This window comes from Microtus ochrogaster, chromosome 1 (genome assembly GCF_000317375.1).
Source record: "Microtus ochrogaster isolate Prairie Vole_2 chromosome 1, MicOch1.0, whole genome shotgun sequence".
Lineage (NCBI taxonomy): Eukaryota > Metazoa > Chordata > Mammalia > Rodentia > Cricetidae > Microtus > Microtus ochrogaster.
This window is the reverse complement of record NC_022009.1, coordinates 38,044,472-38,071,718: the sequence shown is the minus strand read 5'-3', so window position 1 is coordinate 38,071,718 and position 27,247 is coordinate 38,044,472. Positions and strand designations below refer to the sequence as shown.

The window sequence follows — 27,247 nt, the reverse complement described above, 5'->3', positions numbered from 1 at the left end:
TAAACTTTTACCTATGAAAGAAATGCAAATCAGCATACACACACACACACACACACACACACACACACACACACAAGTTCAGCAACACAATACTTACTCCACCTACATAGGACACTTTTCGGGAGAATATAGCCCAGCTTTCTTTCTTACATACAAAATCACAAAATGGATTTTCTATACTAATGCCATCATCCGGTCCTCTCATTCCCTAGGGACTAGACACCTAATCATTTAGTTTGGTCCCAATATTAGTTACCTGGAACTGAAATCAGATTCTGTAGACTTCAAGGCTCAGTAACTCCCAGGGGGTCCCCCACTTCCAGAGCCAGTCATAAGACTTGGACCACCAGCACTTCTGATCCACTGATTGGGAATAGAGTTCAGTATGCATGGTGATGATAGTTATCTTTAAAGGTGGGAGTGACCAATGAGCCACTCCCTAAGGAGGGTGGTGGCTTAGCCACCGTGTGGGGCATATCTGAGGGAGGATGGGCCCACAGAGCTCCTTCCTTCCTCATCTTGTGTAACGGCACTTACCAACTGACCCTGTACTGGGGTTGTGTTGAGGATTGGACCCCACGATCCTGGTAAGGGTTTTAGCTGAGCATCTGGCACCATGGATATGCTCAAGAAGCAATGGGACTAAGCATCTATCCTAGGAAGGAAGCCCCAGTGTCTCCCATGCCTCTTTTCTTCACTGGCTGCCCCCTCCCTTTTGGTGCCATCTCTTCATGACTCCAGAAGACTTCAGTGGTCCCTGGTTGTTCTTGGCTCTTCTCTTCCCTCAACCCACTTCCTGCTACAGGCATATTGTTCTGTCTGGGGCTGTCTAACCATGGGAGACGATGTGGCTCATAGCAGCTACAAAAGGGAGCCCTTGCAACTCCAGGCGTGACTCCAGGTGTCCCGTCCTCTCCACAGAGCCACTCCCGAGGCTGCTGTGGCTCTCTTTACTTTATTTCTTTTTTGTTTGTTTTTTTGCCTTTTGTTTTTAGAGACAGGGTTTTCTCCATGTAGCTCTGGCTATTTTAGAACTCACTCTTTAGTCCAGGCTGACTTTAAACTCAGAGATCCTCCTGCCTCTGCTTCCTGAGTGCTGGGATTAAAAGTGTGCGCCACCACCACCTGGCGCTACCCTTTGCCTGTCCTGTTTCCTCTGCCTGGAATTGTCTCTCTGCCCTCCTTGGCAGGCCTCCCACATCTTCTTCACGAGGAGGGCCCCCCAGCTCCATATACAGAGGGATAGACTGAAGAGAAGCAACAGATGTGTCTTTTCTTCTACGAGCCTGTTACAAGGCCAGGGCTCAAATCTGACTTCAGAACTTGGCTGTGCCACTTGAGGTCAGTCACACCCAGCCTCAGTTTCTTCATCCTTAACATCACTAAGATATATAGCATGGTTTTATGAGTACTATCCTGTACCCGCTGCTAAGGCACAAACAGACATCTTCAGCACAGCTCCAAGGACAGGACCACTAACTACCTAGCCTTGTAATGTGTGGCAGTGATAGGGTTAGGAAGAGATGAGCAGGCAGCACCGAGCATACAGACGTTCAGGCAGCCATCACATTTCCAGTTCTGCACACTCACCGAGCTGCTGGGCACTGTCAAAACTGAGGAGCTTCTTTCAAGAACTGAGGTCTCCAGAGAGGGGGGTTGTTTCTGAAGGCCTTGGCACCTGTGACCCTCACAAACAAGAGTCCGAGAGGGAGCTCCTAATCTGTCAGGCACTAGGGGTGAGAAGGCTGAGATTCCTGCTCTGCTGAAGTGTACATTGTGTACTGAGCTCTAGGGCTAGTGTGTGCTATCCTGAGAATGTCTGTATGAGCAGCCACCAGCTCACAGGGACTTCAGGCGCCCAATGGGAAGCATCCTTTGTAGAGGAAGAAACCAGTAGGCTTGCTGAGGGCTGAGTTTGGGCTTAGTGTGGTGACTGGGTCACAGCTCTAACAAAAATATAGACTGGACAAATATTCACCAGTACACCCCCTTGAGGGGGCAAAGCTACACGGAGTATCTCCAGTGCATTTTCAGTTGCCTCCAGTGTTTGGTTCTGAAGGAGTCTGCCGGTGGGATCTTAGAATCTCAAAGTTGCAGACCATCATACCTAACTGTTAATGTCCCCTGACAGAGAGACAAGGGTGCCCAGAGAGGTCAGGTGATGGACCTAGAGTCACACAGCTGCAAGGCCTGGGACTCTGGCTCCTGAGCTACTCAGCATTCAGGCCTTGTTGCCTGATGCACCTCCCCCAGAACATGGTCAGGCTCATTTCTGGAGTGAAGCCAGAACTACAGGCACCTGCTTTGCTGGATTGTGGAGAAGCAGCAGTCAGAGAGGAGAGGTTGGGAAACGACAGGGGTAAGCTTGGTGATTGTGGCTCCTGATCTCCCTGGACACCAAGCTGAAGCTCAGAAAATTCTCCTATAGTTCAAATGGCAGAGATGGAATGAGAGTCTGTGGGGTCCCAGGCAGTGTTCCAGCTCTCTCTTTCATGGACATTAACTCAGCCTTCCTCCCGCATCAAAGCACTCCCTTTTATGAAAGAGGAAGTTGGGGCTCTGAGGTGTTATATATCCAGCTTATTGTCTGTATTCTCATCAATCCATCCATCCATCCATCCATCCATCCATCCATCCATCCATCCATCCATCCACCCATCCACCATTCATCCTTCTCTCCGTCTACCCAACCATCCTTCTGACCATTCATTCACTATACCATGCCAAATACTGGACAGAGCTCCTTTAACTAACTCTAAAAGGCCCATCTTCCCACAGTTGGGTGTGTTGTAAAGCATAAAGGTCTGGGACCTCTGCAATTATTTTCTTGTGATTCTAGTGAGCCAAGCCAGTGCACAGAATTACTTCAGGGTTCATTGGTGGTAGAGCTTTCTCTGCCATTTACCCATCTTCATTTCCTCATCTGTGCAACAGGAACAACCCTTCTGGGCTTGTTGGCAAGGTTTTAAAAGACAATGTGGAGGGACCTGGAGAGATAGCTCAGTGGTTATAAGCACTTACTGCCCTTATGGAGAACATGGGTTTGGTTCCCAGCACTCACATGTTGACACACAACTGTCTGTAACTTTAGTCTCAGGGGATCTGATGCTGTCTTCTGGCCTTGCAAGCAAACATTAAGACATATTAAAAAAAAAAATCTTTAAAAGTGGTGGGTAGGGCTGGGCAGTCGTAGCGCACGCCTTTAATCCCAGCACTTGGGAGGCAGACGCAGGCAGATCTCTATGAGTTCAAGGCCAGCCTGTCTACAATGTAAGTTTCAGGACAAGCAGTGCTATAAGAAAAAGCCTAATTAGAAACAAAACAAAGAAAGAAAGTAGTGGGTATAAAAATCCCCCAGAGCCCCACTGAGCACTGGAGAAGCCCTCTCTAGGCAGCAGGAGCAGTCAGCATCAGCTCTAATGGTCAGTGTTGCTCTGCTGGCCTGGAGGGTGGGAGGGGTGGAGCATGTGTTTCGGCAGACGTAGCCTGGGGTCAAGGACCCCAATACACCTTACCAAACATCGAGCCAGCCCTTGTGCAGGCCCTAAAGCTTCAGCTGATGGGTTATGGCACCAAATGTATTTTTAAATTCTTGCTGATGGGAAACCAGTTCTGAGTGAGTGGAGTGGAACTCATAGTGGTCTGCCCAGCTGAACAATCCCAGGCTCCCACCCACCAAGGGGCATCAGCCCTTCTTGTTGTCGCTATAGGAAGTTCCTTCTGTCCTGTGTGTCACCAGTTGGTCTCAAGGGTCCCAAACTGTCCCTGGTGCTGGTAACACTAGAAATTGAAAGATTAATGAGAGCCAGATGGGCAGGTGGCTAGCAGAAAAGTCCTCCCAGAAGAGTCCAGAAAACATCAGAGCCGATCTCTCTTCTTGTGGTTACCAGAGCAAAGACAAGGGACTGTCCCCTCTCACTGTCTCCCCTCCCTCTTGACTCTGTCCCCTACCATGCCACAAACACACCCAATGTTGCATAGATGTCTGTTGCAACCAGATGGGTGTATCGCAACAATTGGGCTTCTGTAAGGACAGGAAGGGAGGCCTCCCCGACAGTCTCCCTTGGGGCCAGGTTACTCACCTACTGACACAGTAGAAAGCAATGAGTCGGAAGATGTCCTCAAACACGAGAACTGAGCCTTCCAGGTACAATACTGGGGAGAGACAAGAAAGGCCTGTGTAAGCATCCTCTGCTGACAAGGGGAGGGGCTGGCTGCTCTCCTAGATCTGGAAGGTGGTACACGCCTGCATGTCTTCTGTGGGTTCTGGTGCCTCCTGAAGGATCCCCATATGTATCTGCTGCCAACTGCAGTGGAAGCAGGGCTCAAGGTGTCACTGTGTTGAGAGAGTTCAAGGACTACCAATTACTGTGGCTGATATCAACTAAAACACAGTCATCATTTCTGGTGACCAGGAGTCTAGATTATAAAATTAGAATACCATGTGTATCCAGCTGCTAATGACAATCTCAGTAGGTACTGGCTTTCATGATGCCCAAATCTCAGGCTCCTGCCAAGTTTTGCTCCCAAATCTCAGGAGTCTACATTGGGCTTCCCTGGGCCTCTGGGTGCTGAAGAACATGTAAACTGAGTTCCGGCATGTTTCCGGTGTGACACGGGAGAAAGAGATGGTCCATTGGGGCTTCCAGGCCTAGCTTTGACCCTGGGACTAACAACCAGGCTCTGCAGACATCCCTTTGCTTCTCAATGCCTCAGTGTCCCCATCTTCCAAGAGAACAGCCCTTCAAACCCTAAAGACACTATCATTTTAGGTGACAGCAGCCTGCTATGTGGTTGGCAAAGCCTGGACCAGTTTCCCACAGGGCATAGAGTGACATATGCATAAATACACATACTCTAATTGCCTCCATTTTCCTAGTACTGTTCTCAGCAGCTCATGTGATTTTTTTTTTAAGAAAAATCACATTTATCTTTTTTATGACAAACAGATTATGGCTTCCTGTTTGGTTGAATATAAAAATGTATAAAGAGATAAACAAAACAAAAGTGTCCTTGGTGTTTCTGCCCTTTAGAACTGTCCCCTGAGGCTCCATCTGGGAATCTTGAGGCTATCTTGTCTATGGTCTTAGATCTTCCACATATGCTCACAGCTCTTCTCCCTAGAGGCCCAAAGGGACACCCCAAACCCTAGGGAGATTGTCTGGGCACCCCAAACCCGAGGGAGTTGGTCTGGGCCCTAAACCCCAGAGGAGCTGGTCTGGGTGCCCTGAACCTGAGAAAAATGGTCTGGGCACCCTGAGCCTGAGGAGTTGGTCTAGGCCCTGAACCCCAGGGGAGTTGGTCTGGACAGAGCCTCACAGCCTTCTGGAGCTGTGGAGCATAGAAGCTGGTATGGGATGAACCACCTTCCATCCCAAGACCTTTAATATTTCACCAGCTGGGGCATGTGTGGGCATCTGGGCATTAGATCTCTACCAGGATGTTGCACAGGCTCTTTGTGCCTCAGTTTCTACAACTGTGAATCAGCATTACGGTGTACCTATTTGTGGAGGGCTGAGGGTCCCTCAGTAAGAGCCTTAATACAGACTAGTCCAGAGATCTGACCTCACATGGTGAAGCTCTAGTGCCAGCCAGTGGGAAGCAGTCTGTACTGAGGTGACCACAGGGCTCAGCAATCAGAATCTGCCTCTCAGAGAGAAGGAAGCCTTTCCTTAGCACCCTCCATCAGGGTTGGACTGGGGACAGGCAGCGATGTACCAAGCTGGCTCTGGACTTTTTCAATACCAATGTTAGGATGGAACAGCCATAAGAAACCTGAAAGCTATTAGGTACCTTTTTAAAAAAGAAATTTCACTTTGTCACTCTGTAAATATATGCCCTGCAAAAGGCGGACTATTATGGCTCTCTTCCACAGTACCTCCAGTATTTGGCATGGTATAGGCATAGTATCTAAAGAATACTACTGTGAACACTTTTGTGTAGAGCTTGCATGGGCATATTCGTGTACTCTTGATTGCATATGAGAGGCAAAATTTACCAGTCAGGTGTAATTCTGTCCATTCAAGAAACTACCAAACTTGCTGGCATACCTGGATATCAAAATGTAGAGGAATAAAAAAAGATCCATATCTATCACTATGCACAAAACTCAAGTCCAAATGGATCAAAGACCTCAACATAAAGTCAGTCACACTGAACTTCATAGAAGAGAAAGTGGGAAGTACACTTGAACGCATTGGAACAAGAGACCACTTCCTTAATATAACCCCAGCAGCACAGACACTGAGAGAAACAATTAATAAATGGGACCTCCTGAAACTGAAAGCTTCTGTAAAGTAAAGGACACAGTCAACAAGACAAAACAACAGCCTACAGGATGGGAAAAGATCTTCACCAACCCTACAACAGACAGAGAACTGATCTCCAAAATATACAAAGAGCTCAAGTAATTGGTCATCAAAAGAACAAATAATCCAATAAAAAATGGAGTATAGACCTAAATAGAGAATTCTCAACAGAGGAATCTAAAATGACTAAAAGACACTTAAGGAAATACTCAACATCCTTAGTCAGCAGAGAAATGTAAATTAAAACAACTCTGAAATTCCATCTTAGACCTGTAAGAATGGCCAAGATCAAAAACAATGATGACAACTTATGCTGGAGAGGTTGTGGGGAAAAGGGAACACTTCTGCATTGCTGATGGGAGTGCAAGCTGGTATAGCCCCTTTGGATATCAGTGTGGTGATTTCTCAGAAAATTACGAAACAACCTTCCTCAAGACCCAGTAATACCACTTTTGTGTATATATCCAAAGGATGCTCAATCGTGTCACAAGGACATGAGCTCAACTATGCTCATAGCAGCACTGTTTGTCATAGCCAGAACCTGGAAACAACCTAAATGCCCCTCAACTGAAGAATAGATAAGGAAAATGTGGTATATTTACACAAGGGAGTACTACATAGCAGAGAAAAATAATGGCATCTTGAAATTTACAGACAAATGGATGGAGCTAGAAAACATCATTTTGAGTGAGGTAACTCAGACCCAGAAAAACAAATATTATATGTACTCACTCATAAGTGGCTTTTAGACACAAAGCAAAGAAAACCAGCCTACAAATCACAATCCCAGAGAACCTAGACAACAAAGAGGACCTAAGAGAGGCATATGTGAATCTAATCTACACGGGAAGTAGAAAAAGACAAGATTTCCTGAGTTAATTGGGAGCATGGGGAACCATGGGAGAGGGTTGAAGGGGAGGGGAGAGAAAGGAAGAGGAGCAGAGAAAAATGTTTAGCTCAATAAAATCAATAAAAGAAACAAACAAGAAAAGAAACTACCAAACTATTTTCCACAATGGCATCACTTTTTACATTCTTATCAATTAAGTATGGCAGTTCCAGGTTCTCCACACCCTTGTTAACACTCGCTGTCTGATGTTTTGACTGCAGCCATCCCAGTGGGCCTAAAGTGTATCCTGTAGTTTTCATTCACATTTTCCTAAAGATTGGTGAGGCTGGGCATTTGTCTGTGTTTATTGACTTGTGTGTGGGTTATTCATTTAAAACTTTCTCCCCTTGAGCCAGACATGGTGGCATACACTTTTGATTCCAGCATTCAGGAAGCAGAGCCGGGTGGATCTCTGTGAGTCCAAGGCCAGCCTTGTCTACAAAGTGAGTTCCAGGACAGCCAGCACGTCAGACAGAGAAACCCCGCCTCAAAAAATTAAAAAAAAATTATTTATTTCTATGGGTATGGGTGTTTTGCCCACGTGTGTGTCTGTGCACCACGTACATGTAGTACCTATGGGAGTCAGATGAGGGCATCAGATCTCCTGGAACTGGAGTTACAGATGGTTCTGAGCTGCAGTGTGGATGCTGGGATTCAGACCCCAGGAAGAGCCGTCAGTGTTCTTAACAGCTGAGTCATCTCTCCAGTCATAGTGGTCATTCGTTTTATTTTTATTATTATTTTTTATTTTTTCGTTTTTCAAGACAGGGTTTTTCTGTAGCTTTGGAGCCTGTTCTGGTACTCGCTCTGTAGCCCAGGCTGGCCTTGAATTCACTGAGATCCACTTGCTTCTGCCTCCTAATTGCTGGGATTAAAAGTGTGCACCACCACTGCCCAGCTTTGATTATTTATTTTTGACGATGAGTTTTGAGAGATAAAGTCTAGACACACGCCTTTTGTCAGATCTATGCTTTGTAGACATTCACTAAAAATCCAACTTATCTTTCTAAAGCTTTACGAATGAACAAAGACAGAATGCTGTCTAAATGTATCCATTAGATTAGAGACGCCCAGCTGGCATCTAACCGGCTCTCGCTAACAGTCAGTCTTCTGCCCTCTGAAATGGTTTACTTAGAAGTTCACTTCACTGTCAGCTTGGCAGCATTTAGAGTCACCTAGGAGACATTCCTCTGGGCATTTTTGTGTGGGAGTTTTCCAAGAGGTTTAACCGAGCTGGGAAGACCCATGCCAGTTGAGCAGAACCATCCTGTAGGCTGGAGTCCCCAACTTAACAAAAAGGAGAACGTGAAGCTGAGCAAAGGCATGGGTCTCATTGCTCCCCCAGTACAGATGCGAAGGGACCAGCTGCCTCCAGTTCCCGCTGCCCCTTCCTAACATGGCTGACTGTACCCTTACACTTAGATCCTGAGCCAAGACATGCCAACCTTCCCTCAGCTGCTTCTTTGCCAGGAATTCTGTCACGGTTAGGAGAAAGGTAACCAGGGCGGTTAATATGCTGTGGGACTTGAATGGGCCACCATTCTCACTTAAACCACCATCATTCCTGCTGTCCTACCCACAATGTTCTCCTCAGAGACCCCTTTTCATACATGGTCTGGAAGTCAACCCAGACCACGCCTGGTTTTAATCACTACAAATCCACAGGGGCTGAGGCAAGTGTACTCAACAAATGAAAACTTGTCCTTTGTGCTGTGTTCTTTAAGGTAGCATGGGACAGCTCTGACAAGGGCCACCACTAAGTGACAAGGGCTACCACTAAGCGACAAGGGTCACCACTAAGTGAAGGGTGAGCAGCTGGGACCCTCACCCCAGGCTTTGATGAAAATATACAAAAACATCAAAAGGGGATACACCTCGCCAAAGATTACTGTTTGCGTGGGGTTCACATTTACTTAGGAAACACATTCCTTCCACATTTAGACAGCTCCACTAACCAGAGATATTTCACTTCTTTTTTTCTCTCTCATGAGATGGGCTTTCTCTGTGTAGTCCTGGCTTGGAGATCTCCCTTCCAACAGGCTGTCAACAGGAGCTCTTAAGAAAATGTTTAGTTGTGATGCCCACATGAAGGGCTTGGTCACTGTCAGCCCCTAGCCTGGCCTGTAGAAACAAAGGGTAGGTGGGTAGGAAAACTGACATGAACCTCACAGAAGGGCCACGGGGACTTCGTCTTCATGGCTTGGGGACCCGTCAGGAGCTTTTCCCTAGAAGTAGGCATTGATGTAGCCATCTGCTTGCTCTCTATGGAAGATTGAAACCTGGCTTGGGCGGGTGGAGAGACGTTAATTTGCTTCATCCTGCACACAGCCAGGCCTCTTGGTGCATAAGCAATGGATCAGTTCTTCCCCAGGAGGAAACTGTTGCGAAAGGGGGTTCAGGAAAGCTGGACACCCCTCCCCCAGGAGAGACTAACCTCTTAGAAGGTTTGAAGAACTACGAAGCTAATCTCTGAATTCTTCCATCATCCAGAAAGGGTTGGGTCATCTAATCCTGGTAGACTGTAACACCCCTACTTCCAAGGGACACTATGTCACTGACCAAGTCCTTGGCAGGAAAAGACATAGGACAGAGAGTGAAGGTGACAAGAGATTGGGGACCAGGGAGAGAATAAAGCCTGCAGGGGACCCCCCCCCCAGTGAAGGGAAACATCCCCCCTACTCCATGCGTCCTTCAGGGACCATCCCATTTCCAGCCACAGTGTCCCCTTTGGAACATTGCAAGGAGTGGGCTCCGTCCCCAGTGTGTGTGTGTGTGTGTGTGTGTGTGTGTGTGTGTGTGCATGTGCGTGTGTGTAGGCTGTTGGGTAGTAACTGTAACTGCCACAGGAACTACCTCTTGGCCAGTCTGTGGCTGGTCATAGAGGAAGGACTGCCTGTTTCTCTCAGTTCAATTTTGTAAAACCTAGGAAAGCTGCTTCCCCTGTTTCCAGAGAGGGCAAGGGTTTATGGGGTGGGGGTGGAGAAGTAGAGGTGGGGGAAGGGAGTCCTGGGTCCCCACAGTTTAAGGTCTCACTTGCGCTGAGACCTTGTTGTAGCGCAGTTATCTCGCCAGGAAAACCTGCTGAAAAGAGTCCCTTGTGACCAGAGCTGCCAGCCACAGGGCTATCACAGAACAGAAGCAGTCAGGATGAGAGAAGGAATAACCAGCCTCTCACCTCCATCCCAACCTAGAAAAGCTCCTGTCTCCTCTGGGGAAGGCTTGGAGCGAGGCTGGGAAAGCTAGTTCCCACTACAGGTCAAGGCTGCATACGCTGACACAGTCAAACCATCTCTAGTCACAGACTGAAGACAAGCATTTCTGAGACTCACGTTCAGAGGGAAGGTGAGAACCACAGTGGCTGACCTAGGCCCCGAGGGTCAATGTGCAAAGGTCAGAGTGGCATGCTACCTAGGCTGGGTGAAGGAGAGCAGCCATTTCTATGGTAACAGCACCTGGGTGCGGAGGTAGCACAGAGTGAGGCTCGGGCAGTTGGGAGAGTGTTGTTTAATATGTACCGGGGTCCACTGCCTGGCTGATCCTGGAGCACTTCCGCTGTGCTCCCGCTAGCCAGCCCAACCCTCATAGCACAGCCCATCCCTGCAGATCCTGGCCTTGGATATAATAATCTTCCTCAGGTCCAAGTTCTCCACCAACCAGGGACCCTGCAGGATTTGGAGCATCGTGGGGGACAGGATGAGCCTGGGGGTACCACAGTTGGAAGCTAATGGGACAGGTCCAAGGAGGCCCAGGCAGAGGTTGAAATGTGGTCCTTTCTAAATGCCTTGGTCATTGCTAAAGGCAGGAAACCAGGAAGGTTCAGTAGCTGGCCCAGAGGTGTGGTCAGGTCCTGGTAGGTGCCACTAGCAAGCTCAGTGGGCACTTTTTTTTTGTGGCATTGGCAGAAGGCATAGGGGTTAGGAAGATACACGAGAATTCCCACAGGAAATCAGCCTTTGCCCCCTGCCTGGTGTCAGCACAGAGCCTCTCTTTCAGGCCCGTTTCCTCCCCTGATACTAGAAGACAGAATCCGGGAGGCTTTCCTGGGCAGAATGCTAACTTGTTCTCTAGAACAAGATGTCACCATGCCACAGGTGTCACAGGCTCAGTCTGGGCTAAGCATGAAGAACACTGGGCCTGAGCCTCATTTCTTGTCACTGTCTTAGCTCTAGGGTCTTTTTGCTCCCCAACTTTGTGAAATAGCATACAGAGAGCCCCATAGGGGCAGCCACACTGTCCCCTATTATACCATTCTTGTTTAAATAAAAGGCTCCTGGTTTTGGAAGCTGCTCGTTCTTCTCGAGAAAATGCAAACTAGAGGCTTCAAGAATCTGAAAAGGAACACAGGACGAACTGTCACGACGCAGACGGGGGCTTCATCTGGAAACTATTTATAGGTTCAGATGACAAAACGGAAGGGAACACTGGACAGATTTGTGAATTGCCAAGTGTCAGGGAAGACTAAATAAAGGCTAGGACATGGGAGGCCTTCTGGGAGGAGACAGGTGAGATGTGGGGATGCTGAAGGAGCTGTGCACCTGGGAAACCATCCCTTCTCCCTACCACACTGAACCAGCCAAAGGAGTCTGGTGATTGCCCACACATGAAAAGGGGAGGGTGGTGGCCCCAGTGCCACCCTGTTATGAAGGGTTCACCATGAATCACCAGAGAACACCTCTTTGACTTTAGGATCTTACAAATATAAGAAAAATTGGCTTCTTAATATACGAAGACAACACGGAGCAGACATTCTGTGTTCTCTCTTCCATACTAAGTGTGAACGGTCTGGGGTGTGAACGGTCTGGGTGTGTTTTACACTCGTGCTCAATCTTAGAGCCATTCAGTCCCATTTCTAAGGCTTGAGAGTCATCGTACTAGACACAGCATGGTTCTTACCTGGGAGCAAACTGGTCCCCCAGAGTTGGCAATGCATGTAGCTACGGAAGTGGTACCTCAGGAGATAGCGCTGCTGGCACCTAGTGGTCAGAGGTCAGGAATGCTGACAAGCCCAGGACAGCCTCTTACAACAAGGGAGGACCAGATAGGAACTGGTGTGTGTCCTGAAGCACCTGGAAGGGTGTTTTGGATAGCAGCTCCTAGTCGGCTGCTGGTGCGTACGTGGTTTCCAACATCAAAGCTTGTAACTGGGCTCAGTGGGGACCTCAGCCCCAGAGGGCCTGGTTTACTGTGTCCTAAACTAGCAATGCAGAAACAGAGAGCCACAGTGTGAATCAGCAATCAGGAACAAGGGGCCAGACTTGGGCAACTGGTACTTTGCTTGTAGGAGACTATCATAAACATCCACTTCCTCTTGACTGCCATTAGCATCTCAAGCAGACTGAGTCTTTGCTCAGTCAGGAGTCTGCAGCTCTGGGGAACAAGGCTGATGGAGGTATGGATGGGGATATCCCCTTGTCTAGCTATTGGTTAGTTAGATGAGTACATACATCTTCACCACGTTTACTTGGGCATAGGTTTTGAGTGAGGAATATCCTTGCTAGAGCAGAGCCCTGCCTTCCCCATAACCCTGCAGGCACAGGCCACAGCTCCTTATTCACCCCTACCACAGCTCTAGGTTAGGACGGGGTACCACTGCTGTTGGAGGCAATCCCTAGTCTACCTGTCAGGTGGGCACTAGCTGGCAGTCCTCAAAGGCAGACTCGAGTTTCACATTTCTCTAGCAGGCTATTTAATTCAAATTTTCTTTGGTGTTGTTACCACCCCAGGAGAGCAGATCAGACTGTCCTCTAATTGCGGGGACTAAAGGGCCTCTTGGTCCCAAAGGGCAAGAATATCTCAAAAAGACACGTACACTTTAACCTCTTATCCTGAGAGCTGCTTCCTTTTGCTACGAGCCCTCAGTTTGCACCCCAAACGCTGTCCTCAGTCTAGAGGTAGACCGGGAGTTCATTTAGCCTTTATTTGTTAACTATATGCTAAGCACCGACTGCAAGCCAATCCCATGTCAGGTACCATGGTGAGCCATGTCATTTTGCTGTGTCCCCTTCCTCAGCTCATTTGCCTCCTGCAAATTTCTGGGACATGTTCCTTCTCCTTATGCCCACCATGATTGCCAGGTCAAGTTCCACCAGGCTGCCCCTAACTGTTCTTGTAGACTATGCTCTAGTTTTCAACCTCAGGGTCTCTCTTGCATTTTAGCCTTTGACCCCCTCCCCCACACACACACTACACACTCTAAAAGACATGCAACTTCTCTGTAAAAGGTACATCAGATGATGTCCCCACCCAGATGCTCTTCCTTGGGGTCTGGAGGGCTTTGCACAAAGGCTGAGCTCATTCAAGGCCTGTGTGCACAGCTCTGGGACAGCCTTGTGGGCCTTCAGCTCTGGAACCTGTGGGCCTCGGCTGGCATCTGGGTCTCTGTTCACCCCCTCCCCCCCACATGCTCACATTCTGCCCACTCTGAACTTCCCCTGGACACACCCAGTACCCTGGCACTCTGCATGAGCTGTCCTGCCACTTCATAAGCACTTCCTCTCTGGTGCAAATCGGACATTTCTCCCTGTCCTTTAGGACACTCCACATGTCCACACCCACCTACCTACCCATCACCAGTGTTTGGCGGATTCTCCACATTGCTCCAGTATAGTCTTTTTATGTGTACCTTGGACCTAGTATACTTGAATTGAATAAACAGTTAAACCAAGGTAAATAAACCTCTAATCATGGCGAGTGAGTGTCTCCTCTTGGATAAAAGCTTCCTAAGAGGAGCTGCTGCTGCTTCCTCCTCCTCCTCCTCCTTTTCTTTCTCCTCTTCCTCCTCTCCCTTTTCTTCCTTTCTTCTCCCCTTCTTTTTCCTTCTCTTCCTCCTCCTTTTTCTCTTTCTTTTTCCTCCTCCTCTTCCTCCTCCTACCTCTTTTCTTCCTCCTCCATTTCATCTTCCTCCCTCTTTTCTTCCTCTTCTTCCCCCTCTTCCTGAGACAGTGTGTCATTTTGTGGCCCAGGACGGCCTCAGACGCGTGCCTTTGCTCCCTCCTCCAGCCCCTCAAATGCTGGATTACAGGTGTGTAGCATCATGTGCAGCTCAGCAGCACTTATTTTTGGCTTTATAAATTACATTGGTTTACATGCAGGGGAGCGGCAAGCCGCAGTGCACATGGCAACAGTTCCCCTGTGGCATTCAGAAGACAAGTACGGGAGCTGATTTTCTCCTTGACCATGCGCATGGGTCCCGGGTTTGACTTCAGTTGTCGCATTCGGTAGTGGGAGCCTTTGCCTGCGGAGCCATTTCACTGGCCAAAAAGCAGAACCATGGAGTGGTAAGAGCAGGTGCCAGGAGCAGGCTGCTGGGCTTTAAATCCCGGCTTTGCTGTCAGTAAAGTGTGATTCTGGTCTGCATTAGCTTCTGAAAAATGGCGTTAGATTCTTGCTATTTACTGCTGTGTAACAGAAGACAAAACAGAAGAGAGACTTGGAAATAACAACCATCTTCTTATAACTCATGATTGGTGGGTCAGGAATGGGCAGTGCTCTCAGCTGGGTGATATTTCTGCTCCTTGGGGAACAGACTATATATATATTTGATTTTTTATTGCACTCTATATTTTTTCTTTGCTTCCCTCCCTGTCTCTCCCCTCCCTTTCAACCCTCTTCCATGGTCCCCATGCTCCCAATGCTCCCAATTTACTCAGGAGATCTTGTCTTTTTCTACTTCCCATGTAATTAGATCCATGTATGTCTCTCTTAGAGTCCTCATTGTTGTCTAGGTTCTTTGGGATTCTGATTTGTAGGTTTGTTTTCTTTGCTTTATGTTTTAAAACCACTTATGAGTGAGTACATAATGATAATTGTCTTTCTGGTTCTGGGTTACCTCACTCAGCATGATGTTTTCTAGCTCCATTCATTTGTCTGCAAATTTCAAAATGTCATTATTTTTTTCTACTGTATTGTATTACTCCATTGTGTAAATGTATCACATTTTCCTTATTCATTCTTCAGACAAGGGATGTTTAGGTTGTTTCCAAGTTCTGGCTATGACAAACAAAGCTGCTATGAACATAGTTGAGCACATGTCCTTGTGACACGATTGAGCATCCTTTGGATATATACCCAAAAGTGGTATTACTGGGTCTTGAGGAAGGTTGTTTTGTAATTTTCTGAGAAATCACCACACTGATATCTAAAGGGGCTGTACCAGTTTGCTCTCCCACCAGCAATGCAGGAGTGTTCCCTTTACCCCACAACCTCTCCAGCACAAGTTGTCATCATTGTTTTTGATCTTGGCCATTCTTACAGGTCTAAGATGGAATCTCAGAGTTTTTTGATTTGCATTTCTCTGATGACTAAGGATGTTGAGCATTTCCTTAAGTGTCTTTCAGCCATTTTAGATTTCTCTGTTGAGAATTCTCTATTTAGGTCTGTACTCCATTTTTTTATTGGTTTATTTGTTCTTTTGATGACCAATTTCTTGAGTTCTTTGTATATTTTGGAGATCAACTCTCTGTTTGATGTGGGGTCGGTGAAGATCTTTCCCATTCTGTAGGCTGTCATTTTGTCTTGTTAACTGTGTCCTTTACTTTAGAGAAGTTTCTCAGTTTCAGGAGGTCCCATTTATTAATTGTTTCTCTCAGTGTCTGTGCTGCTGGGGTTATATTTAGTAAGTGGTCTTCTGTTCAAATGCATTCAAGTGTACTTCCCACTTTTTCTTCTATGTGGTTCAGTGTGACTGGCTTTATGTTGAGGTCTTTGATCCATTTGGACTTGAGTTTTGTACATGGTAATAGATATGGGTCTATTTTCATTCTTCTATATGTTGATATCCAGTTATGCCAGCACTATTTGTTAAGTATGCTTTCTTTTTTCCATTTGTTATTTTTTTTTTGTCAAAAAACAGGTGTTCGAAAGTGTGTGGATTAATATCCGGGTCTTTGATTCGGTTCCATTGGTCCTCCTGTCTGTTTTTATTCCAGTACTAGGCTGTTTTCATTACTGTATTTCTGTAGTAGAGTTTGAAGTCAGAGATTGTGATGCCTCCAGAAGTTCTTTTATTGTACAGGATTATTTTGGCTATCCTGGGTTTTTTTGCTTTTCCATATGAAGTTGAGTACCAGAACTGACTTTTTTATTGACTGGTATCAGCTAGAGCCTGGCCCGGTTTGGAGGATCCAAGATGTTTCCCCTTAGATCTTTGGCAGGGAAAGTTAAAAGGCTACAGTCAGCCATGTCCATCTGCCTCCCAGGCCTCTCTCTCCAGGGTGGAGGCAGCTCGACTCTTAGAGTTTAAGAAGAAGTGGCAGCTCTCTGAAAACCTAAGAGGAACTGCCTAGAGCCATTTCTGCTTATTCTGTTGACCACAGAAGTCACAGGCCAAAGGAGATTTAAGGGAGGGGCAACAGACTCCACCTCAAGAAGGAAGAAGTATCAAAAAAATACCTTAATCTGCCACAGTGTGGAGCCATATCCTAAAGCAGATTAAATTGTAATCTCAGAAATTAGGAGGCTGAGGCAGGAGAATAGTGTGTTTAAGGCCAGTCTGGCCATCTAGAGAGAGCCTGTCTCAAAACTGAAAAATAAATAATTCATACCAAATGCTTAATAAATGACTGTTATTATACAACAGTCCTTCATTAATCCCATTATACCTAGTGAAAGCCCAGCAAGCAGCCAAGTCTCACTAAATGCTTTTTGTATCATAATTCTGTGTAGGACGAGGCATATGGACAATGTTTTAGGCTAGGCTAGAAGGGATGATTTTTGTACTAATCCATGAGCCATATTCCACAAACTTGGGATCCTGCTGGAGTTTGGAGACTGGCAGGAATACAACATCAGAGGCCCAGAGGGTCCCACAATCTAACACATCCTTCTTTAAGGGTCTCCCCCAAAGTCTGCTATAGGGAGGCTCCACGGATCACAGGAAAGAAAACTGAACTCCTGCCCAGGTTCATCCACATGGTTTGTGATCACTGAACTTCAAAGTTAAGCCTGTGTGCTGGATTTTTCTTTCACGGCCCCTGTCATTGATATTTCTCAAGAAAAAGCATGGGCAATCTCCACGGCATCCTTCCTGTGAAAAACAGGCTGTGGTCCTTAGGATGCTGAAGCCAAGAAGAAGCACGTTAGATGTCTCTGAGAAAGGTCCTTGAGAGTGCAAAAGCCATGAGTAGTTGAGTCTCGTCATCCATCTGCCATCTATTTCTCCAGAAACTACAAACAATCCTATCATAGTATGCTCAGATTCCCTCCCCCCTCTCACACACACACACACACACAGACACACACACACACACAGACACACACACACACGCACACCATGCTTTGTTTTGTAAGATGTTTACATATAAGTCAAGGCCCAAGGGTGTCTATTCACACCCTGGTTTCCTAGATGGGAATTGGTAGCAGCAGGGAGGATGATCATAATCAGCTTTCCAGGGAAAACTACCCTGGATATGGCTCCTGCTAGTTTCATGATATACGTACTCCCTAGCTAGGAAGAGGAACAGCCAGATCTCCCCAGTGGGTCTGACTGAGTCTAGCACTATCAGGGGCCACAGCCCAGAACACAATTGCTTATGTTCAACTGTCAGTGTTGGGCCCGGAACTCCCATCCCCTTGGCCTTCCTCACTAAGGCCACATAGCCCTACCTGCTCCCTTGCCTAGTTCTGGCTCTGTGTCAGGAACACAAAGAGAAAACAATGATACAGCTGTGAGAGTTTTAATGACTGACTGGACTACTGTTTGCTTTATTTCCCTCTCTGCCATCTTCCTCTGTCCCTTGGAAAGTCCACTGAGTGAAGAACACAGAGACATGACCAGAAACAACTGGGTTCCGGTGAAAGAGCTATGCATCTCTGACTCATCTGAATCCTGGTTAACATCCTTGGATGCCAATAGCTCAGCTGCAAAGAGGAGATGCTAAGACTTGCTTCAGAGGTGGTGAAAACATGTTGGGGCCATGTGCTGTCCCCAACAACTGAGGTTTAAGGCTTAAGATTTCAGAGCCCACTGATGAGGACTTAGTTTTGACAGGAGGCTTTTATCACTGGAGGTGCCAAGGGTAGTCTTGGACAGGGAACTACATAAAAGGAACATTCAAGTAGGGGAAATTCCTCTAGGGCAAGTTCCCTAAATGTTGACACTATGATAACCAAGACAGAGCAATAACATAATAAAGGTTGACTCAATTGCACCACAAAGAACAGGACAAACCATTCATTGATTCTGACAGGTGAGGGGAGACAGGCACAATGTGCCACAGAAGACACTTTTTTTGGAACTTCCCAGAAGTTCTTGGCCCTGTTGGTGAGAAAGGTACACTAATATGACTTCCTCAAAGGCAGCTAGGCTCTCTGGACACAGCAACATATGTTTTCTAGGTTGAGGGGAGGCTTTCTGATCTAAGTAGTAGGACGGCTTTCTGATCTAAGTAGTAGGACACGGATTGTCGGGCGAAGATGTGGGCCTTATTTTTTCAGGCAATTTGAATATATTACTTGCCAGGGGAAGTCAGGAGTCCCCTTTCCCAGGAGGCCCAGAGGAATTGAATGGCTTACAGAAGACATATAAAAGTTACTGGGGGAAGTCTGATGAGAACCCACTTCACTGGTAGCCACACCCAGGGGTTTGTCCAAGCTCACAATGGTTCTACAGCTGCTCATTCTTCTTAGGGTAGTGCTGCCCGGAAAATCCCGTAGCAAAAGCAAACCTGGGAAGTGAGCCATAGGTGTGCTGAGGTGGCAATCAACTTCCCCAGACTTCCCCTGAGCTAAGGGTCTAGGACCTGTCCTTAGAGGTAGGTCCTCTATGGCTGGTGTTCCACATAGGATGCCCTGAGAACCACAGGACACAAACAAGCCCACTGTCTGGTTTTGTCCATTTTTGCTCCCATCCACTCAGATACCCTAGTGACTCTTAGGGGCAACTCTGGCTCAGCTTCACATCTGGGCTCTCTGGGGGACTTTGTTTATAGTATAACACCATCCCGTCAAGACCCTCCTTTAACCTTTCACCTGATCCCAAGAGCCCCAGCCCCACTACTTGTAACTGCCTGTTCTGCCTCCCTGGCCAGACTTGAAGACAGGCAGGAGACCCCTTCTTATCATCATCCAGGCACCAATAAATGCTAAGTACTCATGAACAGATGAACACAGGGACACACAGCAGTGTTTAGACCACTCTTGTACATCTTAGGTACGTTCACACACATTTCTTGTCTCTTCTGCCTACAGCTTCTTTGGAGGTGTAATGGGTCCTTGTATGATTGATGGGAATGAGGGTCAAATGTCACATGGTCTTTTTCAATTTGTACAAGCACATGGACTACACCTGGTTTTATGTAATGCTGGGGTTTGGACCCAGGGCTTTATGTATGTTAGGCAATGTAGCCACATTCTTATATCTTAATTTAATTATTTTATTTGACTTAATGTGTGATGCTGCCATGAAATGCAGGCCTCGTGTGTGCTGGGTGAGTGTTCTTCCACTAAACTGTACCACAGTCTGAAGTGCTTACAAGGCTTCAAGCAGGGTTTAGCTCACTGGTCCTTCCACATCCTTCCATGGAGAACACAGCTCTCCACCTCTCCTTAGGACAGGACAGTAAGGAACCATGCTGGAGCAGGGAGCAGCCCTCAGCAGACAATGTAACCTACCCATGACTTAATGTTGGCCCTCCTAGCTCCCCAAATTGTGAGAAATTAATGTCTCTTTTTTAGACCATACCAAACCCCAGTTATTTGTTATAGCAGCACAGATAGACTTAGACACATGCTGAGTCAAGATCACCCAGGCTTGAGACAGCAAGCCAGGAGACCCCTAGGGCTTGGGCCTGACACCCTCTATAACTACCTTCAGAAGAAGGGTGACTGAGTAGAGGCTTCTAGTCTAGAAACAGCCGAGTCAAGCTTCTGTCCTTTAGATGGGTTTCTTGAAGCTGCAAAGTCCCTAAGGGTGGGCAGTTATACACATGCAGAGTAGGAACACCCCCACGCAGACTGGGACCATCCCCGCGCAGACCGGAACCACCCCACGCAGACCAGGACCACCCCCACGCAGACGGAGACTACTCCACGCACCAGGACCACCCCCACACAAACCAGGACCATCCCCTCGCAGACCGGAACCACCCCACGCAGATCAGGACCACCCCCACACAGACCGGGACCACCCACGTAGGCCAGGACCACACCCACGCAGGCCAGGACCACCCCCACGCAGATGGGGACCACCCCACGCAGATGGGGACCACCCCACGCAGATGGGGACCACCCCCACGCAGATGGGGACCACCCCACACAGGCCAGGACTACTCACTGCAACACCAACCTCTTTTCACCATCTTTCTTTCACCACCAAGAAGACCCTGTGCTCTCCATCTTTCTCAGATTCTGTCAACATCTCCCAAGTCCAGTTCTCTCAGAACAAAACAAACTTCTCTAGCTCCTACGTTCACATTTACTGGAGAAGTGTTGCTCCCCTAGTTTTCTCACGAGGTACTGACACCTGCTGAGTGCTCCTCTTCTGACCTGTTGAACTCTCCTGCCTGCCCACAGTCCTCCCATGACCACTCAAGAGTGCTCTCCTTCTCCAGGGCCCACCCCCAACCCTGTCTTCCAGCTGTCCAGCCCCGACTCCTATACAGTCACCAAGTTTTACCCTTGGTGGTTTTCTACAACCCCTCTTTATTCTCCTGTTGGGATTGGTTGCTGTCCCTGCCAGCTGCCACACAGCCCAGGGGGCCTAAAGCATCCATCTCATTGGGCTACTTCCTGCTCAAAACCTTTCCATCCTTAACAGTGTGGCATGCTTGTCACAGCTGCTGGTGACCCAGTCAGTTTCACCTGGCAGCCTTGATTTTGTCTCCTCTTCAATTACCTCCTGACCAGCACGGCTTCCTTGTTTCTGAGCTTTGACAAGAAGACTGGCTTCAGCGCCTCAAGGCTGTTCCCCAAAGTTCTTCCTCACCACTGTTTCTCAATTCCTCCAGCCCAAAGGGGCTGAGTGATCTCCCCCAGGAATAAAGAGTGTTGATGTCTCAAGAGCACAGTTATATAATAGGACTCAGGAGTGGCCTTGTTTGTGCTTGTGAGTGCCTCTTTTTGCTTGGTCCAGGACTGGGGTTGTGTCTTAGCCCCTTATACCTGTCTTCCCTTAAAACCCATTCAGTAGGTGTTTAATTGGGGATACATTTTTGTGACATGCTTAGCAGCACCGAGCTGAGAAAGCTCATAATAAAATAAGATGGTGGAAATGGAAGGGTAAGCATTGGATGCATGATTCAAAATCAATTGAAAGAAGAGAAAAGAACAGAAAAGAAAAAGCTAGGCATGTGATCACAGCACTCAGGAGGCAGAAGATCAAGAATTTGAGGCTAGCCTGGGCTTCAAAAAATACAAAGGCAGGAATATATGGAGAGTGGGGAGGATGGTAGTGCATGCCTGTGATCCCCAAACGCGGGAAGTTGAGGCAGGAAGAGATCAAATTTGAAGCCAGCCTGAACTCCCCTGTAAGATCTTGGTTTTTTGTTTGTTTTGTTTTGTTTTGGAGACAGGGTTTCTCTGTGTAGCTTTGGAGCCTGTCCTGGAACTCACTCTGTAGACCAGCCTGGCCTCGAACTCATAGAGATCTGCCTGCTTCTGCCTCCCAAGGGCTGGGATTAAAGGTGTGTGCCACCATCGCCCAGCGTCCCTGTGAGATCTTAAAAACTAAGAAGTAAAAGAAGAGGAGGAGGGAGGAGGGCAAGGAGGAGGGCGAGGAGGAGGAAGTTAGTTTCCCAAGGTTCTGCAGTAGAACTCTTAGAGCTAACCTGACCTTGCTGTCTCATCCTGACATAACTCCGGGCCTGGAAGCTCAGAGCTGGGATGATGAAGACAGAAAGAAGTCAAGCATGGCTATTTGAGCCCAAGCTCCTGTGGCCACTGAGCAGCCGGGGCCGCATTTGCTTTTTAGAGCCGTCCTCAGGACGGGCAGCACAGGAAATGAGGGGTTGTGAGGTGTGAACTGCAGGTTGCTAATTATAACTGCCTCTGTGCGCTGAGCACTTGCTACACGTGGGGCTCAGGACTTCTTCCCAGAAATGTCTACATTTAGATACAAAGATGCTGACTGCTTCCCTGCTAGTAGCTTCTTTCCTGGATCTGCCCACTGCTGTGCTCGGGAGATCCCCTCAACTCACAGATGAAGAAACTGTAACGAGGACATCAGATGTCTTACCTGATCTCACAAGAATAAAAATCTAGAACCTATAGTTATCCTATCCAAAATTCATGTTCTAAAAATAAAAGGGGGGGTTGCACTGACAAGCTTGCAAGATCTCCTACAAGGCAATCAAACCTGCCTCACCTCCTTCCTGCTAAAATATGGAGTCTCTACACCAATCCCTCCTTTATGAATGACAATTTCTCATCTGCTCATGGACTTAAGCCATCTCCATTCAAAACAGGTCAGATTTCATTCTAGGGCTTCATTGGTGGCAATCATACTCAAGAGTATGGGCATTCTGGCAAAACTCTGCCATGCCCACATACATCTCTACTGCCCAGGAGGACACACCTTGCGTCTTTGGTGATCCCCACGCCAATCAGCGTGAGAATCTACCATACTTGCCGAGGAGTCTGGCTGTTCTCCAGGTGCTGATGTACCCAACTTGACCTAAAACTCACATCTGAGAGTGATGATTTACTCAGCATTGGCAGACAGACCTTTCTACAGCCAAGGGTCAGGGGGCCAGAGGGACTGAGTGGCAGGGATGGACTGTGGCTCAGGCCTGTGTACAGCATAGCCTACTTCCTACACAGGCCTGGCTACCACCAGGGTTGCTCTGGTCACAAATGGGGCTTCTTCTTCCTTTATTTAGCAACCATTAGGAAAATGGCATTCCATGAATATGCTTATCATCCTCACCACCTCTATGCATATTAATGAAAAGGCAGGTTCGGCTGAGCTCTCTTCATCTGGAAATTTGACATCAGAAATGCTCCAGACTCCAAAACTATTTGGTCCACCGACATCATGCCACGCGCGAGAACTTCTACACCTGAAGTCAACTGACAGGTAGGGTTAAAAGGCAGGTGCACTGGAAAGATGATAAAAGAAAAAAAAATCCCTTTCAGGCTATGTGCATACAGTGTGTATGAAGCATAAGTTCTCTGGTTAGGCTTAGGTCTCAGCCCCAGGACAACGCCCTACAACGTGCAAATACTTCACAGTCCGACACAAGTCTGCACACTCCTGGCTCAATCCTTTAGGATGAAGGATGCTCCTGATACAAGGCCCTCTAGGACAGGCTGTGCATAGCAACCTCAAGGGTCAGGGTTGCTCCAGAAGCTGGCATAGTCCCATCCACCCTTCCTTCTGTTCCTTCAATATGTGCAATCCTGGTGTAAATCCTCTTTTGCTTAATCTCCGAGTCACTTCCCCTCCTGCTGGCCACATGTAGGAGGGGGAGAGTATTCTTCCCATCCCACTGGGTTCCAGCCTGGCCATGAGGCCTGTTTTGGTCACTGGGTTTTGCAGGACAGTGGTGGCTGCTGTTCCTGAGTGGGACCTTCCAGAGTCAGCAGGGACTTCTGCTTTCTCTCTCATTCTGCAGATGGGCAAGGCTCAGCAGCAGTGTGAAAAGATCCAGCTGCAGGGCGTTCGTGTCCTATCAGTGAGAACAGGCACGTTCCTTTGCATATGTGTGTCACGATCATATGTGTACCACGGTGCATTCATATTACTGTGTGTGTGAGCAACTAAGGTTTAGGACTGTTACCACTACAAGCTCAGCCCAGCTGATAGAATTAGGATTTTTCAAAGAAATTTTTTTTTTAGGAAACCAGTGAGGGAAGGTGGGCCATGGTGGAGGCAAAGGCAGAAAAAAGAAATCAGAGAGGGATTCCAAGTGTTTCAAAACACAGCTGCGGTCAATGCAAGACCAGGGGGTGCTTTGGGGGTACCCCCTGGTCTCCTCCCTCCACTCCATGTGGGGAAACCCAGAAAGCTTCAATTCTAGGCCTGGGCCTTTGCGTTTCCTGCCCCGCTTCCTCCTCGGGCCACTCCAACACAGTCACCCAGCCACAGAGTCTCACATCCTATGTCATCTGGACAACAAATTCCTTCCAGGACTCTGACAAAGGCACCATCATGATCCCTACCTCAGGTGCCAGGGCCTGGAGAGGCGGAGCCTCTTGCCCCAGTCACCCAAGTGGCAGGAGGCAGAGGAGAGAGTCAACCAGGCTGTACGACTCCCTGGGTCTGCGCTGAGTCCTGATGACAGCCAACAGTATGGAATTAAAAGAGAGGACGGAGGGCGGGACCTAGACTTGCTGAGGCAGGGAAGCAGCCACTGGTCCTGCTCTGGAGGCAGACCTCACGGGAAAGGCTTCTGAGCAGCAGAGTAATGTAAAGAGAGAACAGAATACACAGACCACGGGCAGCCCTGTGTTTGGGATCAATGTGTAGAAGAACTAGGTTATACGGATGACTTTGGTCTGTGTTTCGATTACCTTCAGGGCAAAGCTGAACACTGACTTTATTTAAAACTTTAAAATGCAGGGAATTTTACCACGTGGCCCTGGAAGGAAACCAAGAACCTGAAATGTTAGTGTTCCTGTTTCTGAGTGGTCTGATGGAATCATCTTGGCGGAAATGAAGATATTCAGGAGAAATTCGTGCCCCTTCTCTGGGCTTTCATACTGTTGAAGTCATTGTCTCCAAGGAATTGAAACGTCACTAGGGGAAGGGAAAGGCTGGGGCCCCGGTGCCAGCTGGAGGAGGGTGTTATTTCCAGCAAAGAGACTCTGCAGTTCTGAAAACACATCAGTGATGACCACACCCCTTGGCCAGGGCTGCTTAGTTACACAGACCTCTTACCCTCAACTTAAATCTCATGTCAGAACCCTGAAGAAGGACTTTTTTGGGGACAGTCACTGGATCTATTTGTCACTGGCCCCTGGGCCTTCTCAGAGCCCCTCCTTGTACTTCCTATTCAAGCAATAACCCCTTCAAGAGTGGCAGGAACCTGTGTCCTGGCTCTCTGATCTATACCATGTATACACATCCCTTAGAAGTGGGGCCCAGCCGCCCACTTCCAGACAGCACCCCATCGAATCACCCATTCACTGTAATCCCCACCTGTACAAGCTGAATTGGGACTGGGCCAGTTCTTTACCGAGGGCTCCTTCCCGTAGCTGCAGTGCTTCTGAACTGGGTCTGTTTTAACCCTCGTCACCGTCACCACTGTCCCACTCTTGTTTGGAAAGGGGACATGAAATCAAACCACCATCCTGCCCTCCAAGGGGTGTGTTGTGTTTAAGGTGCAGAGACCTAGATGTGATGTCCCCAAAGGCGATAGCAGGCAAGTGGAAAAGGTACAGAGGATAAAGGAACAGAGCAGAACTCCAGTTCTGGGCCAGCTCCACTCTCTCCCATCACCTCAAAAACCTCAGGCACCCTGCCTTGAACCAGGACTCTCTCCACAGGGCCCTGGGCGCACCCCCACCTGTGCACATTGCCAGTCCTACAGGCGAAAACTCACTCAAGGACCTTGGGTCCCTAAAAGCTCAGGGGTAACCAATGTGTGGCAGCCTAGTCTGGGAAGTCAGACTCTCAGTAGAGGCGGGGCTATCCTGAAATCCAGACCATCAGGTTGTGGCCTAGGGGTCACAAACACATCCAGGACCGTGTGTGCCAGGCACTGTGAAGGTCACCTTTCCCCGGCCATAAGAAAAATGATCCAGGTTCTTGGGAAACAGGAGACAACCCAAACAATTCCAACCCTCCTGAGTCATCAAAGGACACTACGTACCCCAGTGGTTTAGTTTACGTACCCCCCACCCCCATTCTCTTTGAGAACTCCATCCTTGTGCGCTGGCTCCACGGTCTCTCCCAGATCCACACCTCTATCCTCATACTCAGGGAGCCACTCATGCCCAGCAGTTCATTCAAATCCAGTAGCTCTACTTTCCTGGACACATGATTGACTGCATTTCCCAGGGTCCCTTGCGGTTGGGTTTGCTCATGTGACTAAGTTTTAGCCACTAAATTATGGGTATAGGAAACACCCAGACTCCTTTCCCAGTCCAGCTGTTGCTTTGGACCCAACCCTAAAATATGAAGGTCACATGCTGGAGGTCTCAGAGCAGCAGGGTGCATGCAGCAGCCCTAAGGGAGGTGAAAGACCCTACAGACCCCCCCTCAAAACTCCAGCTAGCCGGCTCTTATGAGAACGTCCCGTTTGCTTAGGGAAACAGGATGCCTATAGCCAGCACATGTGCCAAACTTAGAATATCAGCAGTTCACAAAAGAAACAATTTCCCCTATGAAAGATCCCAGCTTAGCTGTTGTAACGTCATTTCACAAGGCTTTTGACGGGTCCCTGGCTGCAAAGCAGGATAAGATAGGACAATCTATATGACAGGATGTCTGTGGCCATACATCTGTGCTGAAAAAGGAAAATCCAAAAGAGGAACGGGATATCTATTCCCATACATCTGTGCTGAGAAAGGAAAAACCACTTATGCCCCTTGCCCCATTCCAGCTGACCACTAACCACGCATTTGCTTCTGTAATCTGCTTCTGCTGCCCTCTTTCCTATAAAAAGACCTTCCCCCAGTCTGCAGGTGCACAAGCATGGAAATATTAACTGTAGCTTCCTTAGCTGCTGTCACTCTGTGGTTGACGAGAGTGACGAGGTTCAGGGAACACCCTGGAATTGTTTCTATGTGTGTCAGCTGGTGCTTCAAATGTACTATGAATTCTTTTTATTTGTTTGCTTGTTTGTTTGTTTGTTTGAGAAAGGGTTTCTCTGTATAACAGCTTTAGCTGTCCTGGAACTCTTTGTAGCCCAGGCTGGCCTTGAACTCACAGAGATCCACCTGTCTCTGCTTCCCGAGTTCTGGGATTAAAGGTGTGTGCCACCACCACCCAGCTTTATCCTATGGATGCTTGTCATGGGTTTCTTGGGTTTTAAAACTTAACATGTGAACACGGTCTTTGAAAGGATGCAGAAGCTGGTTCAGACGGGTGAGCCTAGGTCAGAAGAGGCCCAAACCGAAACGTCTTTACCATTACAAACCCACCCAGGGGTCTAGGCATGGTGGTGTGCACTTA

The 27,247-nt window shown here is 47.9% G+C and overlaps 1 protein-coding gene across 1 annotated transcript in view; it reads right to left on the bottom strand.

The window, feature by feature from the left end:
* Rin3 (Ras and Rab interactor 3) overlaps positions 1-27,247 on the bottom strand; it is a 107,383-nt gene that overhangs the window by 38,590 nt on the left and 41,546 nt on the right. The window contains exon 4 of the mRNA XM_013346824.2: positions 4,083-4,155. Coding sequence (XP_013202278.2) covers positions 4,083-4,155 — 73 coding nt within the window. The remainder of the gene's footprint in view (positions 1-4,082; positions 4,156-27,247) is intronic.